This window comes from Hyla sarda, chromosome 4, assembly GCF_029499605.1.
Source record: "Hyla sarda isolate aHylSar1 chromosome 4, aHylSar1.hap1, whole genome shotgun sequence".
Taxonomy (NCBI): Eukaryota; Metazoa; Chordata; class Amphibia; order Anura; family Hylidae; genus Hyla; species Hyla sarda.
The window spans coordinates 29,610,000-29,635,859 of NC_079192.1; the positions used below are offsets into that span (position 1 = coordinate 29,610,000).

General features: G+C 41.4%; 2 protein-coding genes across 10 annotated transcripts in view; one reads left to right on the forward strand and one right to left on the reverse strand.

Moving 5' to 3' along the window:
* Positions 1 to 4,582, forward strand: part of MISP3 (MISP family member 3) — a 62,749-nt gene extending 58,167 nt beyond the window's left edge. For all 3 annotated transcript variants that reach the window (XM_056570275.1, XM_056570274.1, XM_056570276.1), the window contains one exon: positions 4,293 to 4,582. In XM_056570275.1, coding sequence (XP_056426250.1) covers positions 4,293 to 4,382 — 90 coding nt within the window. In that variant the 3' untranslated portion in view covers positions 4,383 to 4,582. The remainder of the gene's footprint in view (positions 1 to 4,292) is intronic.
* Positions 1 to 25,860, reverse strand: part of PALM3 (paralemmin 3) — a 210,042-nt gene that overhangs the window by 166,904 nt on the left and 17,278 nt on the right. The window lies entirely within an intron of this gene.

The window sequence follows — 25,860 nt, forward strand, 5'->3', positions numbered from 1 at the left end:
CTAGTGGTTTATCACTAATATCCCTGGTGTCTAGTGGTTTATCACTAATATCCCTGGTGTCTAGTGGTTTATCACTAATATCCCTAGTGTCTAATGAGTTATTACTATTATCCCTGTTGTTTGTGGGTAACTAACATACCTAGTATCTAAAAGGTTGTTAAAGTCTTGTAGGTTATCACTAATATCACATATCTCTTTGGATTATTAAAGAGGTTGTTATTATAGGGGAACTCCGGTGGACAAAAAAAATTCAAATCAACTGGTCCCGGAAAGTTAAACAGATTTGTAAATTACTTCTATATGAAAATCTTAAATGTGCACTGTCAGATACAAAAACTTTTGATATGTTGTAAAGCATGTATAACCAATAGGTTTTGCAATTGCTTTCATTGGGAAATTTTCAGTATTTCATACCGAAAAAGCCAAACAACTGCCCCCCCCCCTGCCTACTTGGACACATACTAGTCCTGCTGTGTCCATGCGTCATCACCTATGTCATGGACACACTTCCTTGATTGACAGCTGTAAGCGCAGGGCTCAGAGCTGGAAGAAAAATCCTCCCACTGTCAGCTTGTGTCCCGCTACTGTCAGTGAGGACAAGCTGGGAGTTGTAGTTTTGCTAATGCTAGGGGAGATGTGAGCAGACAGTATACTGAGGGAGGGGGCGGAGACCTGCACATTGAGGCCACACCCCCTCCCTTTCAGAGGAATTCAGACTAGTGAGCTAAATTAAAAAAGTGTCATAAAAAAAAAATAAAGGTGCTAGACACATAAAAACTAGATGTACATGGTAAGGATTAGGTAAAAAAGTGATATATTAAAAAAAAACATTTTTTTGGGATCTGACGGGTACGCTTTAAGCCATCCAGTAAGTATCAGCGTCTGTATGCTACAGAGGAAGTTGTGTAGTTCTTTTCAATCTTACCACAGTGCTCTCTGCTGACACCTCTGTCCATGTCAGGAACTGCTGAGAGGAGAGGTTTACTATGGGGATTTGCTCGTGCCCAGGATAGTTCCCGACACGGACAGAGGTGTCAGCAAAGAGCACTGTGGTCAGACTGAAAAGAACTACATAACTTCCTCTGGAGCATACAGACGCTTGCATCATGACCAAGACCAGGGAGTGCTGGATTATTACTACTGTCCTTGGTGTCAAATATGTAGTAATACAATTCCTGGTATCTAGTGGATCATTACCAATATCCCTTGTGTCAAATGGGTATAAGTCATTTCTCTGGTATCTAGTTGATAATAATGATATCCCTGGTGTCTAGTGGGTAATAATAAAATCCCTGATGTCTAACCAGTAATAAGAATATTTATGGTAAAAAAAAATTATAATAAAAACAAAAGATAATATTCATGGTGTCTAATGAGTATTTATGTCCATAGTGTCTAGTGATAATTATAATATCCATGTTATCTAGTGGGTAATATTAATATCCCTGCTGTCTAGTGGTTAATAATAATAATAATAATAATATCCCTGATCTCCTGGGGTAATAATAATATCTCTGGTGTCCAGGTATTCCTGGTGCATAGTGGGTAGTAATAATAAAATCCCTGGTGCATAGTGGGTAATAATAAAATCCCTGGTGCATAGTGGGTAATAATAAAATCCCTGGTGCATAGTGGGTAATAATAATATCCCTGGTGCATAGTGGGTAATAATAATATCCCTGGTGCATAGTGGGTAATAATAAAATCCCTGGTGCATAGTGGGTAATAATAATAAAATCCTTGGTGCATAGTGGGTAATAATAATATCCCTGGTGAATAGTGGGTAATAATAATAATATCCCTGGTGCATAGTGGGTAGTAATAATATCCCTTGTGCATAGTGGGTAATAATAATATCCCTGGTGCATAGTGGGTAATAATAATATCCCTGGTGCATAGTGGGTAATAATAATAATATCCCTGGTGCATAGTGGGTAGTAATAATAATATCCCTGGTGCATAGTGGGTAGTAATAATAATATCCCTGGTGCATAGTGGGTTGTAATAATAATATCCCTGGTGCATAGTGGGTAATAATTATATCCCTGGTGCATAGTGGGTAATAATAATATCCCTGGTGCATAGTGGGTAGTAATAATATCCCTGGTGCATAGTGGCTAATAATAATATCTCTGGTGCATAGTGGGTAGTAATAATATCCCTGGTGCATAGTGGGTAATAATAATATCTCTGGTGCATAGTGGGTAATAATAATATCCCTGGTGCATAGTGGGTAATAATAATATCCCTGGTGCATAGTGGGCAATAATAATATCCCTGGTGCATAGTGGGTAGTAATAATATCCCTGGTGCATAGTGGGTAGTAATAATATCCCTGGTGCATGGTGGGTAGTAATAATAAAATCCCTGGTGCATAGTGGGTAATAATAATATCTCTGGTGCATAGTGGGTAATAATATTATCCCTGGTGCATAGTGGGTAATAATTATATCCCTGGTGCATAGTGGGTAATAATAATATCTCTGGTGCATAGTGGGTAATAATAATAATATCTCTGGTGCATAGTGGGTAGTAATAATATCCCTGGTGCATAGTGGGTAATAATAATATCCCTGGTGCATAGTGGGTAATAATAATATCCCTGGTGCATAGTGGGTAATAATAATATCCCTGGTGCATAGTGGGTAATAATAATATCCCTGGTGCATAGTGGGTATTAATAATATCTCCAGTGTCCAGTAGATTATTAATAATGTCCCTGGTATCTATAGAATTACTACTACTATCTTATATCTCTTTTGTCTAGTGGGTTATTACTAATATCCCTGGTGTTTGGTGTAGGAAATGCTAGTTTGGTGGTTTGGTGTATAGTTTCATGGGTGATACATCTGGTTAATTATAGAAAATTATATAAAATGTCCATTGTCCTGCATATGTTTTTATGAGGTCGACAGTCCACATCAACCCTACATCTCCTACGGGGTTCAGGTCAAGACTTGTCTAGCTTTTGGTGTGTTGGTTCTTGTTGGTCAATCCACAGACTAAGGACAGACGATCACCTTAAAGGGGTACTTCGGTGGAAAATTTTGTTTTTCTAACCAACTGGTGCCAGAAAGTTAAACAGATTTGTAAATCACTTCTATGTAAAAATCTTAATCCTTCCAGTACTTATCAGCTGCTGTATGCTCCACAGGAAGTTGCGTAGCTCTTTCCAGTCTGATCACAGTGCTCTCTGCTGACACCTCTGTCCATGTCATGAACTGTCCAGAGCAGCAGAGGTTTGCTATGGGGATTTGCTCCTACTCTGGACAGTTCCTTACATGGACAGAGGTGTCAGCAGAGAGCACTGTGGTCAGACAGGAAAGAAATTCCAAAAGAAAAGAACTTCCTGTGGAGCATACAGCAGCTGATAAGTACTGGAAGGATTAAAGGGGTATTCCAGGAAAAAAAAATTTTTTATATCAACTGGCTCCAGAAAGTTAAACAGATTTGTAAATTACTTCTATTAAAAAATCTTAATCCTTTCAATAATTATCAGATGCTGGAGTTGAGTTGTTGTTTTCTGTCTGGCAACACTGCTCTCTGCTGACATCTCTGCTTGTCTCGGGAACTGCACTTCTATTTTTTTAAAAAACTTAAAGGGGCTATCCAGGAAAAAAACTTTTTTTTTTTTTTTTTTTTTTTTTATATATATATATCAACTGGCTCCAGAAAGTTAAACAGATTTGTAAAATACTTCTATTAAAAAATCTTAATCCTTTCAGTACTTATGAGCTTCTGAAGTTAAGGTTGTTCTTTTCTGTCTAAGTGCTCTCTGATTACAAGTGTCTCGGGAACCGCCCAGTTTAGAAGAGGTTTGCTATGGGGATTTGCTTGTAAACTGGGCGGTTCCCGAGACACGTGTCACCAGAGAGCACTTAGACAGAAAAGAACAACTCAACTTCAGCAGCTCATAAGTACTGAAAGGATTAAGATTTTTTTAATAGAAGTAATTTCCAAATCTGTTTAACTTTCTGGAGCCAGTTGATATATATATATATATATATATATATATATATATATATATATATATAAAGTTTTTCTTCCTGGATAACCCCTTTAAGTTTTTTTTTTAAATAGAAGTCTTTAACAGATCTGTTTAACTTTCTGGCACTGGAGTACCCCTTTAAGAACCCTATGATGAACACAATAATATTACTATCCTTGGTTCGGGGCAGACCTTGTAGCCAGGTACCAAGGCCTAGTGATGTTACCAGTAGAGTGTGATAGGATATATGTTCTTTTATGGTAAGCATTCTAATAATATATACACGTTATCTCCTCTTGGTCAGGTTTCGGACAGTCCGCGCTCCCGGCCGCAGCGTATTGCTCTCATCAAGAGCTGGGAATCTGGAACCCCCAATCCAAAGGATGATGAATAAGGAGAGAAGTCCTGAAACAGAACTTATGATCCGTGGCTGAGACTTACTAATGTCTCCTCTCTATACGTGGAGTACCAGACTGCCATCTTCCTCCTTGTCACCTCCCATTTCAATGCTTCAGATGTCATCCTAACTACTGACTGTGCCTCCTGCATCACATGATCAGTATCTAATCTGCCAATCAGCTTTTGTAACCCGTAATAAATTATTTGTAATAAATTATAGAAAATTTCCAATGTCCCGCATATGTTTTCATGCCTGAGGTGGTACACAGTCCACGGTAACCTTACAGCTCCTATGGCGGTGGCCTCGAACTGCGGCCCTCTAGATATTGCAAAACTTCAACTCCCAGCATGCCCGGACAGCCAACGGCTGTCCGGGCATGCTGGGAGTTGATGTTTTGCAACATCTAGAGGGCCGCAGTTTGAGACCACTGATCTAGGGGGTCAACGTCAAGATATATCTGGCTTTTTGTGTGTTGGTTCTTGGGTCAATCCACAGACGACCACTTTGCGCTGACTGAATCTTATAGAGACAGTTTGCAATCACTAATGGATCCTCCTCCAATCACTGCCTGGCACTCCCTATATAAACCCGCTCTACCTGTTGCCTGTTGTCATCTGAATTTATGATTCTCAGTAGGTTGATTGTTTTAAAAGGGGTACTCCGGTGGAAAACTTTTTTTTTTTTTTTTTTTTAAATCGACTGGTGCCAGAAAGTTAAACAGATTTGTAAATGACTTCTAGAGATGAGCGAACTTGCAGTAAATTCGATTCGTCACGATCTTCTCGGCTCGGCAGTTGATGACTTATCCTGTGTAAATTAGTTCAGCCTTCAGGTGCTCCAGTGGGCTGGAAAAGGTGGATACATTCCTAGGACTGTATCCACCTTTTCCAGCCCACGGGAGCACCTGAAAGCTGAACTAATTTATGCAGGAAAAGTCATCAACTGCCGAGCCGAGAAGTTCGTGACAAATCGAATTTACTGTAAGTTCGCTCATCTCTAATGACTTCTATTACCCTTCCAGTACTTTTTAGCAGCTGTATGCTACCGAAGAAATTCTTTTCTTTTTGAATGTCTTTTTTGTCTTGTCCACAGTGCTCTCTGCTGACACCTCTGTCCGTGTCAGGAACTGTCCAGAGCAGGAGAAAATCCCCAATGCAAACCTATGCTGCTCTGGACAGTTCCTGACACGGACAGAGGTGTCAGCAGAGATCACTGTGGACAAGACAAAAAAGAAATTCAAAAAGCAAAGAATTTCCTCTGTAGCATACAGCTGCTAAAAAGTACTGGAAGGGTAAAGATTTTTTTTATAGAAGTCATTTACAAATCTGTTTAAAATTTCTAGAACCAGTTGATTAAAAAAAAAAATGTTTTCCACCGGAGTACCCCTTTAAAGGACATCTGCAGCGTAATTAACACTTATCCCCTATCCACAGGATAGGGGATAGGTGTTTGATCGCGGGGGGTCCAACCGCTGGGACCCCCTGTGATCTCCTGTACGGGGCCCCGGCTCTCCCGTGGAGGGGGCGTGCCAGCCGCAGCATGACGTTGCGGTCGGCACGCCTCCTCCATACATCTCTATGGGAGAGGCGGGGAGGCAGTGTTCCTGCCTCCCCGTCTCCCCCATAGAACTGTATTGGGAGGCGGAGGAGACGGGGCGTCACCGTCGACCTTTAGGTCGAAACTACGCGCCTTCAGCGCTCACTATGAGCGCTAATTGCGGCGCCCCGCTAGGGAGATCGAGGGGGGATCCCAGCGGTCGGACACCCCCCCGATCAAACACTTATCCCCTATCTTGTAGATAGGGGATAAGTGTATATTGTGCTGCAGTTGTCCTTTAATATGAGAAGTAAAAGTTCCAAAAACAGTCCATTTCAAAAATGGAGTTCACAATTAAAAGGGTACTTTGGTGCTCCAACAGAGGCCGTGATCGTGACGTCACACCACGCCACCTCGTGACGTCACACCACGCCCCCTCCATTCATGTCTATGGGAGGGTTGTGTCAGCTGTCACGCCCCCTCCTATAGACATGGATGGAGGGGGTGTGGTGTGACATCATGAAGGGGTGTGACCGTGATGGCCCAACCACTGCCACAGGAACCCGGCATTTGTTTAGATCACCAGGTGCAGCGGGAGATTTGGGGGGGGGGGGGGGGCCCAGCGGCAGGACCCCCACGAAAAGACATCTTGACAGGGGTAAGATGTCTAGCAGTGGAGTACTCTTTTAATTTTACATTTGTAACTATTAGTTAACAACTTTATACCAAAGTAATTAATTTTAGGTGCATATTTTTGTATTTGTTTTTGTGATTTGGTCCAAAATGCGCACATAAATTGGGGATTTTTACGATGTGTGAATTTAGCCTTACAGATCTTATATTACACAGAAACAGAGAACGTGTCGGCAGATAAGAACTATTAATCCCATCTAGTCTGCCCAATATCCTGAACTCCTTGGGGGAGAGTTATCAAAACCTGTTCAGAGGAAAAGTTACTGAGTTGCCCGTAGCAACCAATCAGATCGCTGCTTTCATTTTTCAGAGGCCTTTTCAGAAATGAAAGAAGCGATCTGATTGGTTGCTATGGGCAACTCAGTAACTTTTCCTCTAGACAGGTTTTGATAAATCTCCCCTTGTTCCTATCTTATCTGAAGAATAATAGTCTTATGCATATCCCTATCATATATGAAATAAAGAATTGTGTAATAATAAATGATATATATATACAGGGCAGTTATATGATTAGTGATCATGTGATGATAGATCAGTGGTATATACAGGGCAGTTATATGATTAGGGATCATGTGATGATAGATCAGTAGTATATACAGGGCAGTTATAGGGTGTAGTGATCATGTGATGATAGATCAGTGGTATATACAGGGCAGTTATATGATTAGTGATCATGTGATGATAGATCAGTAGTATATACAGGGCAGTTATATGATTAGTGATCATGTGATGATAGATCAGTGGTATATACAGGGCAGTTATATGATTAGTGATCATGTGATGATAGATCAGTGGTATATACAGGGCAGTTATATGATGAGGGATCATGTGATGATAGATCAGTAGTATATACAGGGCAGTTATATGATTAGGGATCATGTGATGATAGATCAGTAGTATATACAGGGCAGTTATATGATGAGGGATCATGTGATGATAGATCAGTAGTATATACAGGGCAGTTATATGATTAGGGATCATGTGATGATAGATCAGTAGTATATACAGGGCAGTTATATGATGAGGGATCATGTGATGATAGATCAGTGGTATATACAGGGCAGTTATATGATTAGAGATCATGTGATGATAGATCAGTAGTATATACAGCGCAGTTATATGATGAGGGATCATGTGATGATAGATCAGTAGTATATACAGGGCAGTTATATGATGAGGGATCATGTGATGATAGATCAGTAGTATATACAGGGCAGTTATATGATTAGTGATCATGTGATGATAGATCAGTGGTATATACAGGGCAGTTATATGATTAAAGATCATGTGATGATAGATCAGTGGTATATACAGGGCAGTTATATGATGGGGGATCATGTGATGATAGATCAGTGGTATATACAGGGCAGTTATATGATTAGTGATCATGTGATGATAGATCAGTGGTATATACAGGGCAGTTATATGATTAAGGATCATGTGATGATAGATCAGTAGTATATACAGGGCAGTTATATGATTAGGGATCATGTGATGATAGATCAGTAGTATATACAGGGCAGTTATATGATGAGGGATCATGTGATGATAGATCAGTAGTATATACAGCGCAGTTATATGATTAGGGATCATGTGATGATAGATCAGTAGTATATACAGGGCAGTTATATGATGAGGGATCATGTGATGATAGATCAGTGGTATATACAGGGCAGTTATATGATTAGTGATCATGTGATGATAGATCAGTGGTATATACAGGGCAGTTATATGATGAGGGATCATGTGATGATAGATCAGTAGTATATACAGGGCAGTTATATGATGAGGGATCATGTGATGATAGATCAGTAGTATATACAGGGCAGTTATATGATGAGGGATCATGTGATGATCGATCAGTAGTATATACAGGGCAGTTATATGATGAGGGATCATGTGATGATAGATCAGTGGTATATACAGGGCAGTTATATGATTAGTGATCATGTGATGATAGATCAGTGGTATATACAGGGCAGTTATATGATTAGAGATCATGTGATGATAGATCAGTGGTATATACAGGGCAGTTATATGATGAGGGATCATGTGATGATAGATCAGTAGTATATACAGGGCAGTTATATGATTAGAGATCATGTGATGATAGATCAGTGGTATATACAGGGCAGTTATAAGATGAGGGATCATGTGATGATAGATCAGTGGTATATACAGGGCAGTTATATGATTAGAGATCATGTGATGATAGATCAGTGGTATATACAGGGCAGTTATATGATTAGGGATCATGTGATGATAGATCAGTAGTATATACAGGGCAGTTATATGATTAGGGATCATGTGATGATAGATCAGTAGTATATACAGGGCAGTTATATGATGAGGGATCATGTGATGATAGATCAGTAGTATATACAGGGCAGTTATATGATGAGGGATCATGTGATGATCGATCAGTAGTATATACAGGGCAGTTATATGATGAGGGATCATGTGATGATAGATCAGTGGTATATACAGGGCAGTTATATGATTAGTGATCATGTGATGATAGATCAGTGGTATATACAGGGCAGTTATATGATGAGGGATCATGTGATGATAGATCAGTGGTATATACAGGGCAGTTATATGATGAGGGATCATGTGATGATAGATCAGTGGTATATACAGGGCAGTTATATGATTAGGGATCATGTGATGATAGATCAGTGGTATATACAGGGCAGTTATATGATTAGTGATCATGTGATGATAGATCAGTGGTATATACAGGGCAGTTATATGATGAGGGATCATGTGATGATAGATCAGTGGTATATACAGGGCAGTTATAAGATTAGGGATCATGTGATGATAGATCAGTAGTATATACAGGGCAGTTATAAGATTAGGGATCATGTGATGATAGATCAGTAGTATATACAGGGCAGTTATATGATTAGTGATCATGTGATGATAGATCAGTAGTATATACAGGGCAGTTATATGATTAGGGATCATGTGATGATAGATCAGTAGTATATACAGGGCAGTTATATGATTTGGGATCATGTGATGATAGATCAGTGGTATATACAGGGCAGTTATATGATGAGGGATCATGTGATGATAGATCAGTGGTATATACAGGGCAGTTATATGATGAGGGATCATGTGATGATAGATCAGTAGTATATACAGGGCAGTTATATGATTAGGGATCATGTGATGATAGATCAGTGGTATATACAGGGCAGTTATATGATTAGGGATCATGTGATGATCGATCAGTGGTATATACAGGGCAGTTATATGATGAGGGATCATGTGATGATAGATCAGTGGTATATACAGGGCAGTTATATGATGAGTGATCATGTGATGATAGATCAGTGGTATATACAGGGCAGTTATATGATTAGTGATCATGTGATGATAGATCAGTGGTATATACAGGGCAGTTATATGATTAGGGATCATGTGATGATAGATCAGTGGTATATACAGGGCAGTTATATGATTAGTGATCATGTGATGATAGATCAGTGGTATATACAGGGCAGTTATATGATGAGGGATCATGTGATGATAGATCAGTAGTATATACAGGGCAGTTATATGATGAGGGATCATGTGATGATAGATCAGTAGTATATACAGGGCAGTTATATGATGAGGGATCATGTGATGATAGATCAGTAGTATATACAGCGCAGTTATATGATTAGTGATCATGTGATGATAGATCAGTGGTATATACAGGGCAGTTATATGATTAGGGATCATGTGATGATAGATCAGTAGTATATACAGGGCAGTTATATGATGAGGGATCATGTGATGATAGATCAGTGGTATATACAGGGCAGTTATATGATGAGGGATCATGTGATGATAGATCAGTAGTATATACAGGGCAGTTATATGATTAGGGATCATGTGATGATAGATCAGTAGTATATACAGGGCAGTTATAGGGTGTAGTGATCATGTGATGATAGATCAGTAGTATATACAGGGCAGTTATATGATTAGGGATCATGTGATGATAGATCAGTAGTATATACAGGGCAGTTATATGATTAGGGATCATGTGATGATAGATCAGTAGTATATACAGGGCAGTTATATGATGAGGGATCATGTGATGATAGATCAGTGATATATACAGGGCAGTTATAAGATGAGGGATCATGTGATGATAGATCAGTAGTATATACAGGGCAGTTATATGATTAGGGATCATGTGATGATAGATCAGTGGTATATACAGGGCAGTTATATGATTAGGGATCATGTGATGATAGATCAGTAGTATATACAGGGCAGTTATATGATGAGGGATCATGTGATGATAGATCAGTAGTATATACAGCGCAGTTATAAGATTCGGGATCATGTGATGATAGATCAGTAGTATATACAGGGCAGTTATATGATGAGGGATCATGTGATGATAGATCAGTAGTATATACAGGGCAGTTATATGATTAGGGATCATGTGATGATAGATCAGTAGTATATACAGGGCAGTTATATGATTAGGGATCATGTGATGATAGATCAGTAGTATATACAGGGCAGTTATATGATGAGGGATCATGTGATGATAGATCAGTGGTATATACAGGGCAGTTATATGATTAGGGATCATGTGATGATAGATCAGTAGTAAATACAGGGCAGTTATATGATGAGGGATCATGTGATGATAGATCAGTGGTATATACAGGGCAGTTATATGATTAGGGATCATGTGATGATAGATCAGTGGTATATACAGGGCAGTTATATGATGAGGGATCATGTGATGATAGATCAGTGGTATATACAGGGCAGTTATATGATTAGTGATCATGTGATGATAGATCAGTGGTATATACAGGGCAGTTATATGATTAGTGATCATGTGATGATAGATCAGTAGTATATACAGGGCAGTTATATGATGAGGGATCATGTGATGATAGATCAGTAGTATATACAGGGCAGTTATATGATTAGGGATCATGTGATGATAGATCAGTAGTATATACAGGGCAGTTATAAGATTAGGGATCATGTGATGATAGATCAGTGGTATATACAGGGCAGTTATATGATTAGTGATCATGTGATGATAGATTAGTGGTATATACAGGGCAGTTATATGATTAGGGATCATGTGATGATAGATCAGTAGTATATACAGGGCAGTTATATGATTAGGGATCATGTGATGATAGATCAGTAGTATATACAGGGCAGTTATATGATGAGGGATCATGTGATGATAGATCAGTAGTATATACAGGGCAGTTATATGATTAGTGATCATGTGATGATAGATCAGTAGTATATACAGGGCAGTTATATGATGAGGGATCATGTGATGATAGATCAGTAGTATATACAGGGCAGTTATATGATGAGGGATCATGTGATGATAGATCAGTGGTATATACAGGGCAGTTATATGATTAGGGATCATGTGATGATAGATCAGTAGTATATACAGGGCAGTTATATGATTAGGGATCATGTGATGATAGATCAGTGGTATATACAGGGCAGTTATATGATGAGGGATCATGTGATGATAGATCAGTGGTATATACAGGGCAGTTATATGATGAGGGATCATGTGATGATAGATCAGTGGTATATACAGGGCAGTTATATGATTAGTGATCATGTGATGATAGATCAGTAGTATATACAGGGCAGTTATATGATTAGTGATCATGTGATGATAGATCAGTAGTATATACAGGGCAGTTATATGATGAGGGATCATGTGATGATAGATCAGTAGTATATACAGGGCAGTTATAAGATTAGGGATCATGTGATGATAGATCAGTGGTATATACAGAGCAGTTATATGATTAGTGATCATGTGATGATAGATCAGTGGTATATACAGGGCAGTTATATGATGAGGGATCATGTGATGATAGATCAGTAGTATATACAGGGCAGTTATAGGGTGTAGTGATCATGTGATGATAGATCAGTAGTATATACAGCACAGTTATATGATTAGGGATCATGTGATGATAGATCAGTAGTATATACAGGGCAGTTATATGATTAGGGATCATGTGATGATAGATCAGTAGTATATACAGGGCAGTTATATGATTAGTGATCATGTGATGATAGATCAGTAGTATATACAGGGCAGTTATATGATGAGGGATCATGTGATGATAGATCAGTAGTATATACAGGGCAGTTATATGATTAGGGATCATGTGATGATAGATCAGTGGTATATACAGGGCAGTTATATGATGAGGGATCATGTGATGATAGATCAGTAGTATATACAGGGCAGTTATATGATTAGTGATCATGTGATGATAGATCAGTAGTATATACAGGGCAGTTATATGATTAGGGATCATGTGATGATAGATCAGTAGTATATACAGGGCAGTTATATGATGAGGGATCATGTGATGATAGATCAGTGGTATATACAGGGCAGTTATATGATGAGGGATCATGTGATGATAGATCAGTAGTATATACAGGGCAGTTATATGATTAGTGATCATGTGATGATAGATCAGTAGTATATACAGGGCAGTTATATGATTAGTGATCATGTGATGATAGATCAGTAGTATATACAGGGCAGTTATATGATTAGGGATCATGTGATGATAGATCAGTAGTATATACAGGGCAGTTATATAATGAGGGATCATGTGATGATAGATCAGTAGTATATACAGGGCAGTTATATGATTAGTGATCATGTGATGATAGATCAGTAGTATATACAGGGCAGTTATATGATTAGGGATCATGTGATGATAGATCAGTAGTATATACAGGGCAGTTATATGATGAGGGATCATGTGATGATAGATCAGTGGTATATACAGGGCAGTTATATGATTAGTGATCATGTGATGATAGATCAGTAGTATATACAGGGCAGTTATATGATTAGTGATCATGTGATGATAGATCAGTAGTATATACAGGGCAGTTATATGATTAGTGATCATGTGATGATAGATCAGTGGTATATACAGGGCAGTTATATGATGAGGGATCATGTGATGATAGATCAGTGGTATATACAGGGCAGTTATATGATGAGGGATCATGTGATGATAGATCAGTAGTATATACAGGGCAGTTATATGATTAGGGATCATGTGATGATAGATCAGTAGTATATACAGGGCAGTTATATGATTAGTGATCATGTGATGATAGATCAGTAGTATATACAGGGCAGTTATATGATTAGGGATCATGTGATGATAGATTAGTAGTATATACAGGGCAGTTATATGATTAGGGATCATGTGATGATAGATCAGTGGTATATACAGGGCAGTTATATGATTAGGGATCATGTGATGATAGATCAGTAGTATATACAGGGCAGTTATATGATGAGGGATCATGTGATGATAGATCAGTAGTATATACAGGGCAGTTATATGATTAGGGATCATGTGATGATAGATCAGTAGTATATACAGGGCAGTTATAAGATTCGGGATCATGTGATGATAGATCAGTAGTATATACAGGGCAGTTATATGATGAGGGATCATGTGATGATAGATCAGTAGTATATACAGGGCAGTTATATGATTTGGGATCATGTGATGATAGATCAGTAGTATATACAGGGCAGTTATATGATTAGTAATCATGTGATGATAGATCAGTGGTATATACAGGGCAGTTATATGATTAGGGATCATGTGATGATAGATCAGTAGTATATACAGGGCAGTTATATGATTAGGGATCATGTGATAATAGATCAGTGGTATATACAGGGCAGTTATAAGATGAGGGATCATGTGATGATAGATCAGTGGTATATACAGGGCAGTTATATGATTAGTGATCATGTGATGATAGATCAGTGGTATATACAGGGCAGTTATATGATGAGGGATCATGTGATGATAGATCAGTAGTATATACAGGGCAGTTATATGATTTGGGATCATGTGATGATAGATCAGTAGTATATACAGGGCAGTTATATGATGAGGGATCATGTGATGATAGATCAGTGGTATATACAGGGCAGTTATATGATTAGTGATCATGTGATGATAGATCAGTGGTATATACAGGGCAGTTATATGATGAGGGATCATGTGATGATAGATCAGTAGTATATACAGGGCAGTTATAGGGTGTAGTGATCATGTGATGGTAGATCAGTGGTATATACAGGGCAGTTATATGATTAGGGATCATGTGATGATAGATCAGTAGTATATACAGGGCAGTTATATGATTAGTGATCATGTGATGATAGATCAGTAGTATATACAGCGCAGTTATATGATTAGGGATCATGTGATGATAGATCAGTGGTATATACAGGGCAGTTATATGATTAGTGATCATGTGATGATAGATCAGTAGTATATACAGCGCAGTTATATGATTAGGGATCATGTGATGATAGATCAGTGTTACGCCTAGCGCTCCGGGTCCCCGCTCCTCCCCGGAGCGCTCACGGCGTCTCTTTCCCTGCAGCTCCCCGGTCAGTCCCGCTGACCGGGAGCGCTGCTCTCTCATGGCCGTTGGGGATGCGATTCGCACAGCGGGACGCGCCCGCTCGCGAATCGCATCCCAGGTCACTTACCCGTTCCCGTCTCCTGCGGTCATGTGCTGGCGCGCGCGGCTCCGCTCTCTAGGGCGCGCGCGCGCCAGCTCCCTGAGACTTAAAGGGCCAGTGCACCAATGATTGGTGCCTGGCCCAATTAGCTTAATTGGTTCCCACCTGTTCCCTGCTTATATCTAGTCTCCTCCCTTGCACTCCCTTGCCGGATCTTGTTGCCTTGAGCCTAGTGAAAGCGTTTTTGTGTGTTTATACCCTGTGTACCAGACCTTCTGTTATCTCCCCTGACTACGAACCTTGCCGCCTGCCCCCGACCTTCTGCTACGTCCGACTTTGCTTCTGCCTACTCCCTTGTACCTCGCCTATCTTCAGCAGCCAGAGAGGTGAGCCGTTGCTAGTGGATACGACCTGGTCACTACCGCCGCAGCAAGACCATCCCGCTTTGCGGCGGGCTCTGGTGAAAACCTGTAGTGTCTTAGAACCGGTCCACTAGCACGGTCCTCGCTATCCCTCTCTGGCACAGAGGATCCACCTCCTGCCAGCCGGCATCGTGACAATCAGTGGTATATACAGGGCAGTTATATGATTAGGGATCATGTGATGATAGATCAGTAGTATATACAGGGCAGTTATATGATTAGTGATCATGTGATGATAGATCAGTGGTATATACAGGGCAGTTATATGATTAGGGATCATGTGATGATAGATCAGTAGTATATACAGGGCAGTTATATGATTAGTGATCATGTGATGATAGATCAGTAGTATATACAGCGCAGTTATATGATTAGGGATCATGTGATGATAGATCAGTAGTATATACAGGGCAGTTATATGATGAGGGATCATGTGATGATAGATCAGTGGTATATACAGGGCAGTTATATGATGAGGGATCATGTGATGATAGATCAGTGGTATATACAGGGCAGTTATATGATGAGGGATCATGTGATGATAGATCAGTAGTATATACAGGGCAGTTATATGATTAGTGATCATGTGATGATAGATCAGTAGTATATACAGCACAGTTATAGGGTGTAGTGGTCATGTGATGATAGATCAGTAGTATATACAGCACAGTTATAGGGTGTAGTGGTCATGTGATGATAGATTAGTGGTATATACAGCACAGTTATAGGGTGTAGTGATCATGTGATGATAGATTAGTAGTATATACAGCACAGTTATAGGGTGTAGTGATCATGTGATGATAGATCAGTAGTATATACAGGGCAGTTATAGGGTGTAGTGGTCATGTGATGATAGATCAGTAGTATATACAGGGCAGTTATAGGGTGTAGTGGTCATGTGATGATAGATCAGTAGTATATACAGCACAGTTATAGGGTGTAGTGGTCATGTGATGATAGATCAGTAGTATATACAGCACAGTTATAGGGTGTAGTGGTCATGTGATGATAGATTAGTGGCATATACAGCACAGTTATAGGGTGTAGTGATCATGTGATGATAGATTAGTAGTATATACAGCACAGTTATAGGGTGTAGTGATCATGTGATGATAGATCAGTAGTATATACAGGGCAGTTATAGGGTGTAGTGGTCATGTGATGATAGATCAGTAGTATATACAGCACAGTTATATGGTGTAGTGGTCATGTGATGATAGATCAGTAGTATAAACAGCACAGTTATAGGGTGTAGTGGTCATGTGATGATAGATCAGTAGTATATGCAGCACAGTTATAGGGTGTAGTGGTCATGTGATGATAGATCAGTAGTATATACAGGGCAGTTATAGGGTGTAGTGGTCATGTGATGATAGATCAGTAGTATATACAGCACAGTTATAGGGTGTAGTGGTCATGTGATGATAGATCAGTAGTATATACAGGGCAGTTATAGGGTGTAGTGGTCATGTGATGATAGATCAGTAGTATATACAGCACAGTTATAGGGTGTAGTGGTCATGTGATGATAGATCAGTAGTATATACAGCACAGTTATATGGTGTAGTGGTCATGTGATGATAGATCAGTAGTATATACAGCACAGTTATAGGGTGTAGTGATCATGTGATGATAGATCAGTAGTATATACAGCACAGTTATAGGGTGTAGTGGTCATGTGATGATAGATCAGTAGTATATACAGCACAGTTATAGGGTGTAGTGGTCATGTGATGATAGATCAGTAGTATATACAGCACAGTTATAGGGTGCAGTGATCATGTGATGATAGATCAGTAGTATATACAGCACAGTTATATGGTGTAGTGGTCATGTGATGATAGATCAGTAGTATTTACAGCACAGTTATAGGGTGTAGTGATCATGTGATGATAGATCAGTAGTATATACAGCACAGTTATAGGGTGTAGTGATCATGTGATGATAGATCAGTAGTATATACAGCACAGTTATAGGGTGTAGTGGTCATGTGATGATAGATCAGTAGTATATACAGGGCAGTTATAGGGTGTAGTGGTCATGTGATGATAGATCAGTAGTATATACAGCACAGTTATAGGGTGTAGTGGTCATGTGATGATAGATCAGTAGTATATACAGCACAGTTATAGGGTGTAGTGATCATGTGATGATAGATCAGTAGTATATACAGCACAGTTATAGGGTGTAGTGGTCATGTGATGATAGATCAGTAGTATATACAGCACAGTTATAGGGTGTAGTGGTCATGTGATGATAGATCAGTAGTATATACAGGGCAGTTATAGGGCGTAGTGGTCATGTAGTAATGATAGTGATAGATACATAACAGTTCTACAATAATAATAAACATTCCTTTATTAATATAGCACCAGCATACTCCGCAGCGCTGTACACAGACTGTCATTACTCACATCAGTCCCTGAACCCAATGGGGCTCACGTAAAGGGGTCTTGTAATAAAAGATCAGTGATCCATAGAGGTTATAAGGTGTGTGGGGTGAGACGATGTTCACACATTATTCTATTAACTTCCGCCCTACAATCTGACAACTGGTCCCAGCTCAAGGACATGCGCTAAGTTATCTCACTTCTAGGAGACAACATAAAGATAACAGAAGGTGGAATTCATCTTAAAGGGGTACTCCGTCCCTAGACATCTTATCCGAAAGGAAAGGGGATAAGATGTCTGATCGCGGGGGGTCCCGCCGCTGGGGACCCCCAATGATCTTGGCTTTGGCACTTCAGACATTGGAGGCAGGTTGACTGGCGATGTGGGGCAGAGGCTCATAAGGTCACGGCCACGCCCCGCTCGTGATGTCACGGCCACGCCCCTCCAATGCAAGTCTATGGGAGGGGGCGTGACGCCCCCTCCCATAGACTAGCATTGAGGGGGCGTGGCCGTGACATTCCGAGCGGGGCGCAGCCGTGACGTCACGAGCCAACGGCGCTGCAACCGACACTCAAAACGAACTCCGGGTGCAGCAGGAAGATCGCGGTGGTCCCCAGTGGCGGGACCCCAGTGATCGGACATCTTATCCCCTATCGTTTGGATAGGGGATAATATGTCTAGGGGCGGAGTACCCCTTTAAGGACCTCTTTTACTCATTTTCTGGAATGTTAAAAACTTCACGAATTTGATGGTTTGTTTTTGTTTTTTTCTTTTTGATAAGTGTTTAAGTTTTTGAATTTATACATTTTTAACACTTTGGCTTTTTATGGCATTTTGTACATAAAAAACACCAGAAAAAAAAAATGCCACAAAGGTGGAACTCATCTTAAAGGGGTACTCCGTCCCTAGACATCTTATCCGAAAGGAAAGGGGATAAGATGTCTGATCGCGCAGGGGGGGTCCCGCCGCTGGGGACCCCCACAATCTTGGCACTTCAGACATCGGAGGCACGGCGATGTGGTGAGGAGGCTTGTGACGTCACGGCCGTGCCCCGCCATGACCATGCCCCTTCAATGCAAGTCTATGGGAGGGGGCGTGACGCCCCCTCCCATAGACTTGCATTGAGGGGGCGTGGCCGTGACCTCACGAGCCTCTGGCGCTGCAACCGACGCTCAAAACGAACGCCGGGTGCAGCAGGGAGATTGCGGTCGTCCCCAGTGGCGGGACCCCAGCGATCAGGGGCTAAGATGTCCAGGGGCGGAGTACCCCTTTAAGGACCTCTTTTACACATTTTCTGGACTGTTAAAAACCTCAGGAATTTGATGTTTTTTTGTTTTATTTTCTTTTTGATAAGTGTTTAAAGTTTTTTAATTTATACATTTTTAACACTTTGGCTTTTTATGGCATTTTTTATATCAGCATAAAAAACCACCAGAAAAAAAAAACCGCCATGAGTGAAACTCTTCTTAGTGACGTCACCAGTTCCTAGCACTAGTTTCTCTCTTACCGTTTCCTTTCTCTGGGCTCTTCAGTATCCGTTCCCTAATCTTATGTCAAACACGCACCTCTCCACCCCCCGAGAGCCGGAGCCTAAGCCACGAACAAAAGCTACAGGATCAAACAGAGCGGACTCATCGGGTCAAAATGCCCAAATCCCCTTCTGTGTCCACCAAAGATCTTATATAAAAAAAAAGAGTGTGCGAAGAGGGCGAGGTCCTGAGGAAGGAGTGATGTGTTTGTAGAGGACATTACTGAGCAGTGCTGTATATATAGCAGGTGGAGAGGCTTATATACTCATTACTCACATGCACTGAGGCCTCCGCCCTGTCTGACAGCTGATACTGGTTGGCAAAGCAAAGAATGATTGTCCCTCTTCCTACGCCAATGCTTCTGTATGTCTTTTTATGGGATACTCCCTGTTTTTACTTTCCATACCCGCCTCCTCTGCGTCCCCTAGTATCCGAAAACCCTTTGATCTTTCTCGAGGTGGACAGACAGGTCAGGTTGGCTTACGGGGCATCAATGGCACGAGCTGTGAAGTACTAGCCAATTCGGTCACATAATGATAATGTAGATACTGTGCTCCACATGGGAAATTTTGACTAGTTATTGGTTAAAGGGGTTATCCAGGAAAAAACTTTTTTATATATCAACTGGCTCCAGAAAGTTAAACAGATTTGTAAATTACTTCTATTAAAAAATCTTAATCCTTTCAGTACTTATGAGCTTCTGAAGTTAAGGTTGTTCTTTTCTGTCTAAGTGCTCTCTGATGACACGTGTCTCGGGAACCGCCCAGTTTAGAAGAAAATCCCCATAGCAAACCTCTTCTAAACTGGGCGTTTCCCGAGACAGGTGTCATCAGAGAGCACTTAGACAGAAAAGAACAACCTTGAGTTCAAAAGCTCATAAGTACTGAAAGGATTAAGATTTTTTAATAGAAGTAATTTACAAATCTGTTTAACTTTCTGGAGCCAGTTGATATATATATATATATATATATATATATATATAAGTTTTTTCCTGGATAACCCCTTTAAGAAGAACCATAAATGGGCACAAAAACATCCAATAAAATGTTAGGACTGCGTATCGGTGCTATGATCACCAAATTCTGTATGCCAAACACTGAGTGCTTTGGGTCAATGCTCTTAAAGGGGTACTCCAGTGGAAAACTTTTTTTTTTTTTTTTTTTTTTAAAGAACTGGTGCCAGAAAGTTAAATAGATTTGTAAATGACTTCTGACAAGGGCAGAGTTGTCAGCAGAGAGCACTGTGGACAACACAAAAAAGAAATTCAAAAAGTAAAGCATTTCCTCTGTAGCATACAGCTGCTAAAAATTACTAAAAGGATTAAGATTTTTTAATAGAAGTAATTTACAAATCGGTTTAACTTTCTGGCACCAGTTCATTTAAAAAAAATAAAAAAGTTTTCCACCGGATCACCCCTTTAAATTAAAGGGGTACTCCACTGCACAGCCGTCGGAAGTAAATATTCTGAATGCTGTTTTTGCGCTACGGGGGTCGGCCACGCCCCTTGTGACAGCACGGTCACCCCCCTCAATGCAAGTCTATGGGAGGGGGCGTGACGGCCATCACGCCCCCTCCCATAGACTTGCATTTAGGGGGTGTGGCTGACCCCTGCAGTGCGAAAACAGCGTTCGGAACATTTACTTCCAAATACTGGCCAGTGGAATAACCCTTTAATGGTAATGGGCAACAATGATCAGAACTGCAGAAATAAATTCTGGAGCTCATATATGACCAGAGCTTCTCATGGGAAGGCATTACGCAATTCTTCTTAATAGAACTTCCCATTTCCAGTCCTACTAATAATCTTTGTCTATTTGTGTTAGATTTGCTCAGTCAGAGCCATTTCTTAAAGGGATACCATCAACTGGTGCCAGAAAGTTAAACAGATTTGTAAATTGACTTCTATAAAAAAAATCTTTACCCTTCCAGTACTTCTTAGCAGCCGTATGCTACAGAGGAAATTCTTTTCTTTTTAAATTTCTTTTTTGTCTTGCCCACAGTGCTCTCTGCTGACACCTCTGTCCGTGTCAGGAACTGTCCAGAGTAGCAAAGGATTCTATCGGGATTTTCTCCTGCTCTGGACAGTTCCTGATAAGGGCATCAGGTGTCAGCAGAGAGCACTGTGGACAAGACAAAAAAAGAAATTCAAAAAGAAAAGAATTTCCTCGGTAGCATACAGCTGCTAAAAAGTACTGGAAGGGTAAAGATTTTTTAATAGATGTCATTTACAAATCTGTTTAACTTTCTGGCACAGGAGTACCCCTTTAAGGTATGTAACACACAAAAATAAATAAAACCTGATTCACTCAACTACAATAGAGATTCCATCTCTGGGAACTTAGGGTATTTAGTAGACATTAGGTGTGAAAATGCAGCTAATATTCTCATGCTCATATGACTTTTACCCAAAAATTACAAGAATACTGGGGCTCACTTATCACCAGACTGTCTCCTGGGTGATCAATTGAAAGGTATCTCAATACTCATTACCCCTCAATAGAGCTTTCAATTTGTAGTAACTCCAGCATTGTATCTACCGTATTTGCTCAGTCAGAATCATTTCTCAAGGTAAAAGAAACCTGATTCTATTGACAAGAATTTAGAGATTCCACCTCTGGGAACTCTAGGTATTTAGTAGTCTTTAGGTGTGAATGTGGCCTTTCATTTTGCCTGCTGTTTAGGACCTAATATTGTCCCTCCTGGTTTGACCCTTGCCTGTTGTTAGGTATTTCCTTTGGTTCTGATTTTATACAGCTCTGTGTTTCCTGGTTCTGACCGTCTGGCCTGTTTTTGACTTTACTTTCTGCATTCTGATTTTGTCCTGGTTGTGTCTGTCTGCTTCTGACCTGGTTTGTCTGACATCTCTTTGGAGTCCTATACAACCAGTCAGTGCAGGGACCGGTGGCCAGTTGAGGATCATCCAAGTAGGTAGGGACAGTGGCTGGGGTGAGAGTAGGGCTATGTTTGAAATTAAAGGGGTTATCCAGGAAAAAACTTTTTTATATATATCAACTGGCTCCAGAAAGTTAAACAGATTAGTTAATTACTTCTATTAAAAAATCTTAATCCTTTCAGTACTTATGAGCTTCTGAAGTTAAGGTTGTTCTTTTCTGTCTAAGTGCTCTCTGATGACACGTGTCTCGGGAACTGCCCAGTTAAGAAGAGGTTTGCTTTGAGGATTTGCTTCTAAACTGGGCGGTTCCTGAGACACGTGTCATCAGAGAGCACTTAGACAGAAAAGAACAACCTTAACTTCAGAAGCTCATAAGTACTGAAAGGATTAAGATTTTTTAATAGAAGTAATTTAAAAAATCTGTTTAACTTTCTGGAGCCAGTTGATATATAAAAAAAAAAAAGTTTTTTTCCTGGATAACCCCTTTAAGTCGGACATACTTTTAATACTTTGTCCAATAGTCATTAATACTAAAACAATAGTTCATGAAAGAATGTTCCCAGAACATTTCCAAAAAAAGGTGCCTAATCCCAGAAGGCACCACAGTTTAAAGGGGTATTCCAGGCAAAACCTTTTTTTATATATATCAACTGGCTCCGGAAAGTTAAACAGATTTGTAAATTACTTCTATTAAAAAATCTTAATCCTTCCAATAGTTATTAGCTTCTGAAGTTTTCTGTCTAACTGCTCAATGATGATGTTATGTCCCGGGAGCTGTGCATGATGGGAAAATATCCCCATAGGAGATGGACAGCTTCCGCGACGTGAGTCATCAGAGAGCAGTTAGACAGAAAACAACAACTCAACTTCAGAAGCAAATAACTATTGGAAGGATTAAGATTTTTTAATAGAAGTAATTTACAAACCTGTTTAACTTTCCGGAGCCAGTTGATATATAAAAAAAAAATTGGCCTGGAATACCCCTTTAATGTGTATGGGGCTGGGTAGATGCAGACTGGTCACAGTTCCCAAGCTGACTCTGTCCACCACCAAAAGCAACTACAATGGGCATGTGAGCGCCAGGACTGAAACATGGAGCAAAGAGATTTCACTTCACATGGCCTGTGGCTGCGGCTGCGCATGCGCAATCTTCGCTGACAGGAGACATGAAGTGAAATCTCTACTCGCGAGAGAGACTTCACAGCGGAGGAAAGGAAAGTGGAGCTCCATTCTGCAGAGGAGGAGGATCTGCACAGGGGAGGAGGGCATTAGTCTGAGGATACCTGTCAGACGTCACAGTGCAAGGGGGGCATGGGAACTACCGCCTGTGCCAAGCTCCTTCATTTGCATAAGAAGAAAAAGAAGTATATCGGAAGAAAGAAGCCACGGATCTGCGAATAGTAAGTACTGTATATACTCGAGTATAAGCCGAGTTTTTCAGCACGATTTTTCGTGCTGAAAACGCCCTCCTCGGCTTATACTCGAGTGAACTCTCCGCCTGTCAATCCCTTCTTCAGTGGTCTTCAACCTGCAGACCTCCAGATGTTGCCAAACTACAACTCCCAGCATGCCCGGACAGCCATCGGCTGTCCGGGCATGCTGGGAGTTGTAGTTTTGAAACATTCCGAGGTCCGCAGGTTGAAGACCACTGCCGCCTTCGTCATCATCCAGACCCCCAATTAAGTTTTCTACTCACCTCCCCTCGGTGGGAAGGAAGGGTGATCTGGTCCGGGTCATCTATGCTGCAGGGACCGTCCGGTGGGGAGGGTTAGTCGTTCCGGGCTCTCCATCTTCACCAGGAGGCCCTCTTCTCCGCTCCGGGCCCGGACTAGTGATGTTGCCTTGACGACGACGACGCACAGGGACGTTCATGCGCAGGTACGTCTGCTGCGCACGGACATACCTGTGCGTCGTCGTCAAGGCAATGTCACTAGTCCGGGGCCGGCCCGGAGAAGAAGGCCCCCCAGTGAAGATGGACAGCCCGGAACGACTAACCCTCCCCACCGGACGGTCTCTGCAGCATAGATGGCCCGGACCAGATCACCCTTACTTCCCACCGAGGGGAGGTGAGTAGAAATCTAAAGGGGGGTCTGGATGATGAGGAAGGCCCACAGTGGTCTTCAACCTGCGGACCTCCAGATGTTTCAAAACTACAACTCCCAGCATGCCCGGACAGCCAACGGCTGTCCGGGCATGCTGGGAATTGTAGTTTTGCAACATCTGGAGGTCCGCAGGTTGAAGACCACTGATGAAGGGATTGACAGGCGGTGATGATGAAGGGGGGGGGATGATGACAGGGGGGGATGATGACATGGATGGATGATGTATTTCCCACCCTAGGCTTATACTCGAGTCAATAACTTTTCCTGGGATTTTGGGGTGAAATTAGGGGCCTCGGCTTATATTCGGGTCGGCTTATACTCGAGTATATACGGTACCATTGCCATCAGTGTCACCTGCACTGCAAGTCTATACCAATAGGTTAGTGATGGTGATGCTGATGACGAATTCCCTTTAAGGCCTGCACAGGGAGCAGAGAGCAATAATGTGCAGAAGACGGAATAAGAGGCAGAGATTAGGAGCTGATGTAAATACGACCTTTACCACCTGAGAATGAGCTGCTGCTCACCGCCCAGACCATTACATATCCCTGTTTACAGAGGGAGAGGTTTTCTTAGGAATCCGAGTGATAATGCCACGGGCAGGGAAACTACAAATCCCAGCCATGCCTAACATTATTTAAAAAGCTGAGATGGATGAGTAATTCTAATCAATACAGATTTCATGCCATTCATGGTCCCTATGTAGGGGGCCATGATAACTAGGATTAAAAAAAAGTACCGTTGGCTGTCCGGGCATGCTGGGAGTTGTAGTTTTGCAACATCTGGAGGTCCGCAGGTTGAAGACCACTGGTATAGGAGGTAATACTCACGTGTCCCTGCCGCTCCGGACCCGTCACCGCTGCCCTGGATGTCGCTCCATCGCTGTCGCGGCGTCCCCGTGGGTGTCCTTGACGATCCGGACGTCTTCTTCACCGGGATCCACGCTCTCCGTCGCCGTCATCACATCGCTACGCACGCCGCTCCTATTGGATGACGGGACGGCGTTTGCGAGGACGTGATGACGTCGAAGGAGAGCGCCGGCCATGCAGGGGATCCCGCCACGGAGCAGACACCGAGGAGGCAGGTGAGGTCCCTCCCGGTGTCCTGTAAGCTGTTAGGGACGCCGCGATTTCACCGGGGCGGTCCCGAACAGCCCGACAGCCGGGTTAGTGTCACTTTCGCTTCAGACGCGGCGGTCAGCTTTGATCGCCGCGTCTGAAGGGTTAATACAGGGCATCACCGCGATAGGTGATATCCTGTATTAGCCGCGGGTCCTGGCCGTTGATGGCCACAGGGACCGCCGCGATAGGCGTGTATTCGCCTTATAAGACGCACCAACTTTTAGTTTTGGGGAAGAAAAAGTG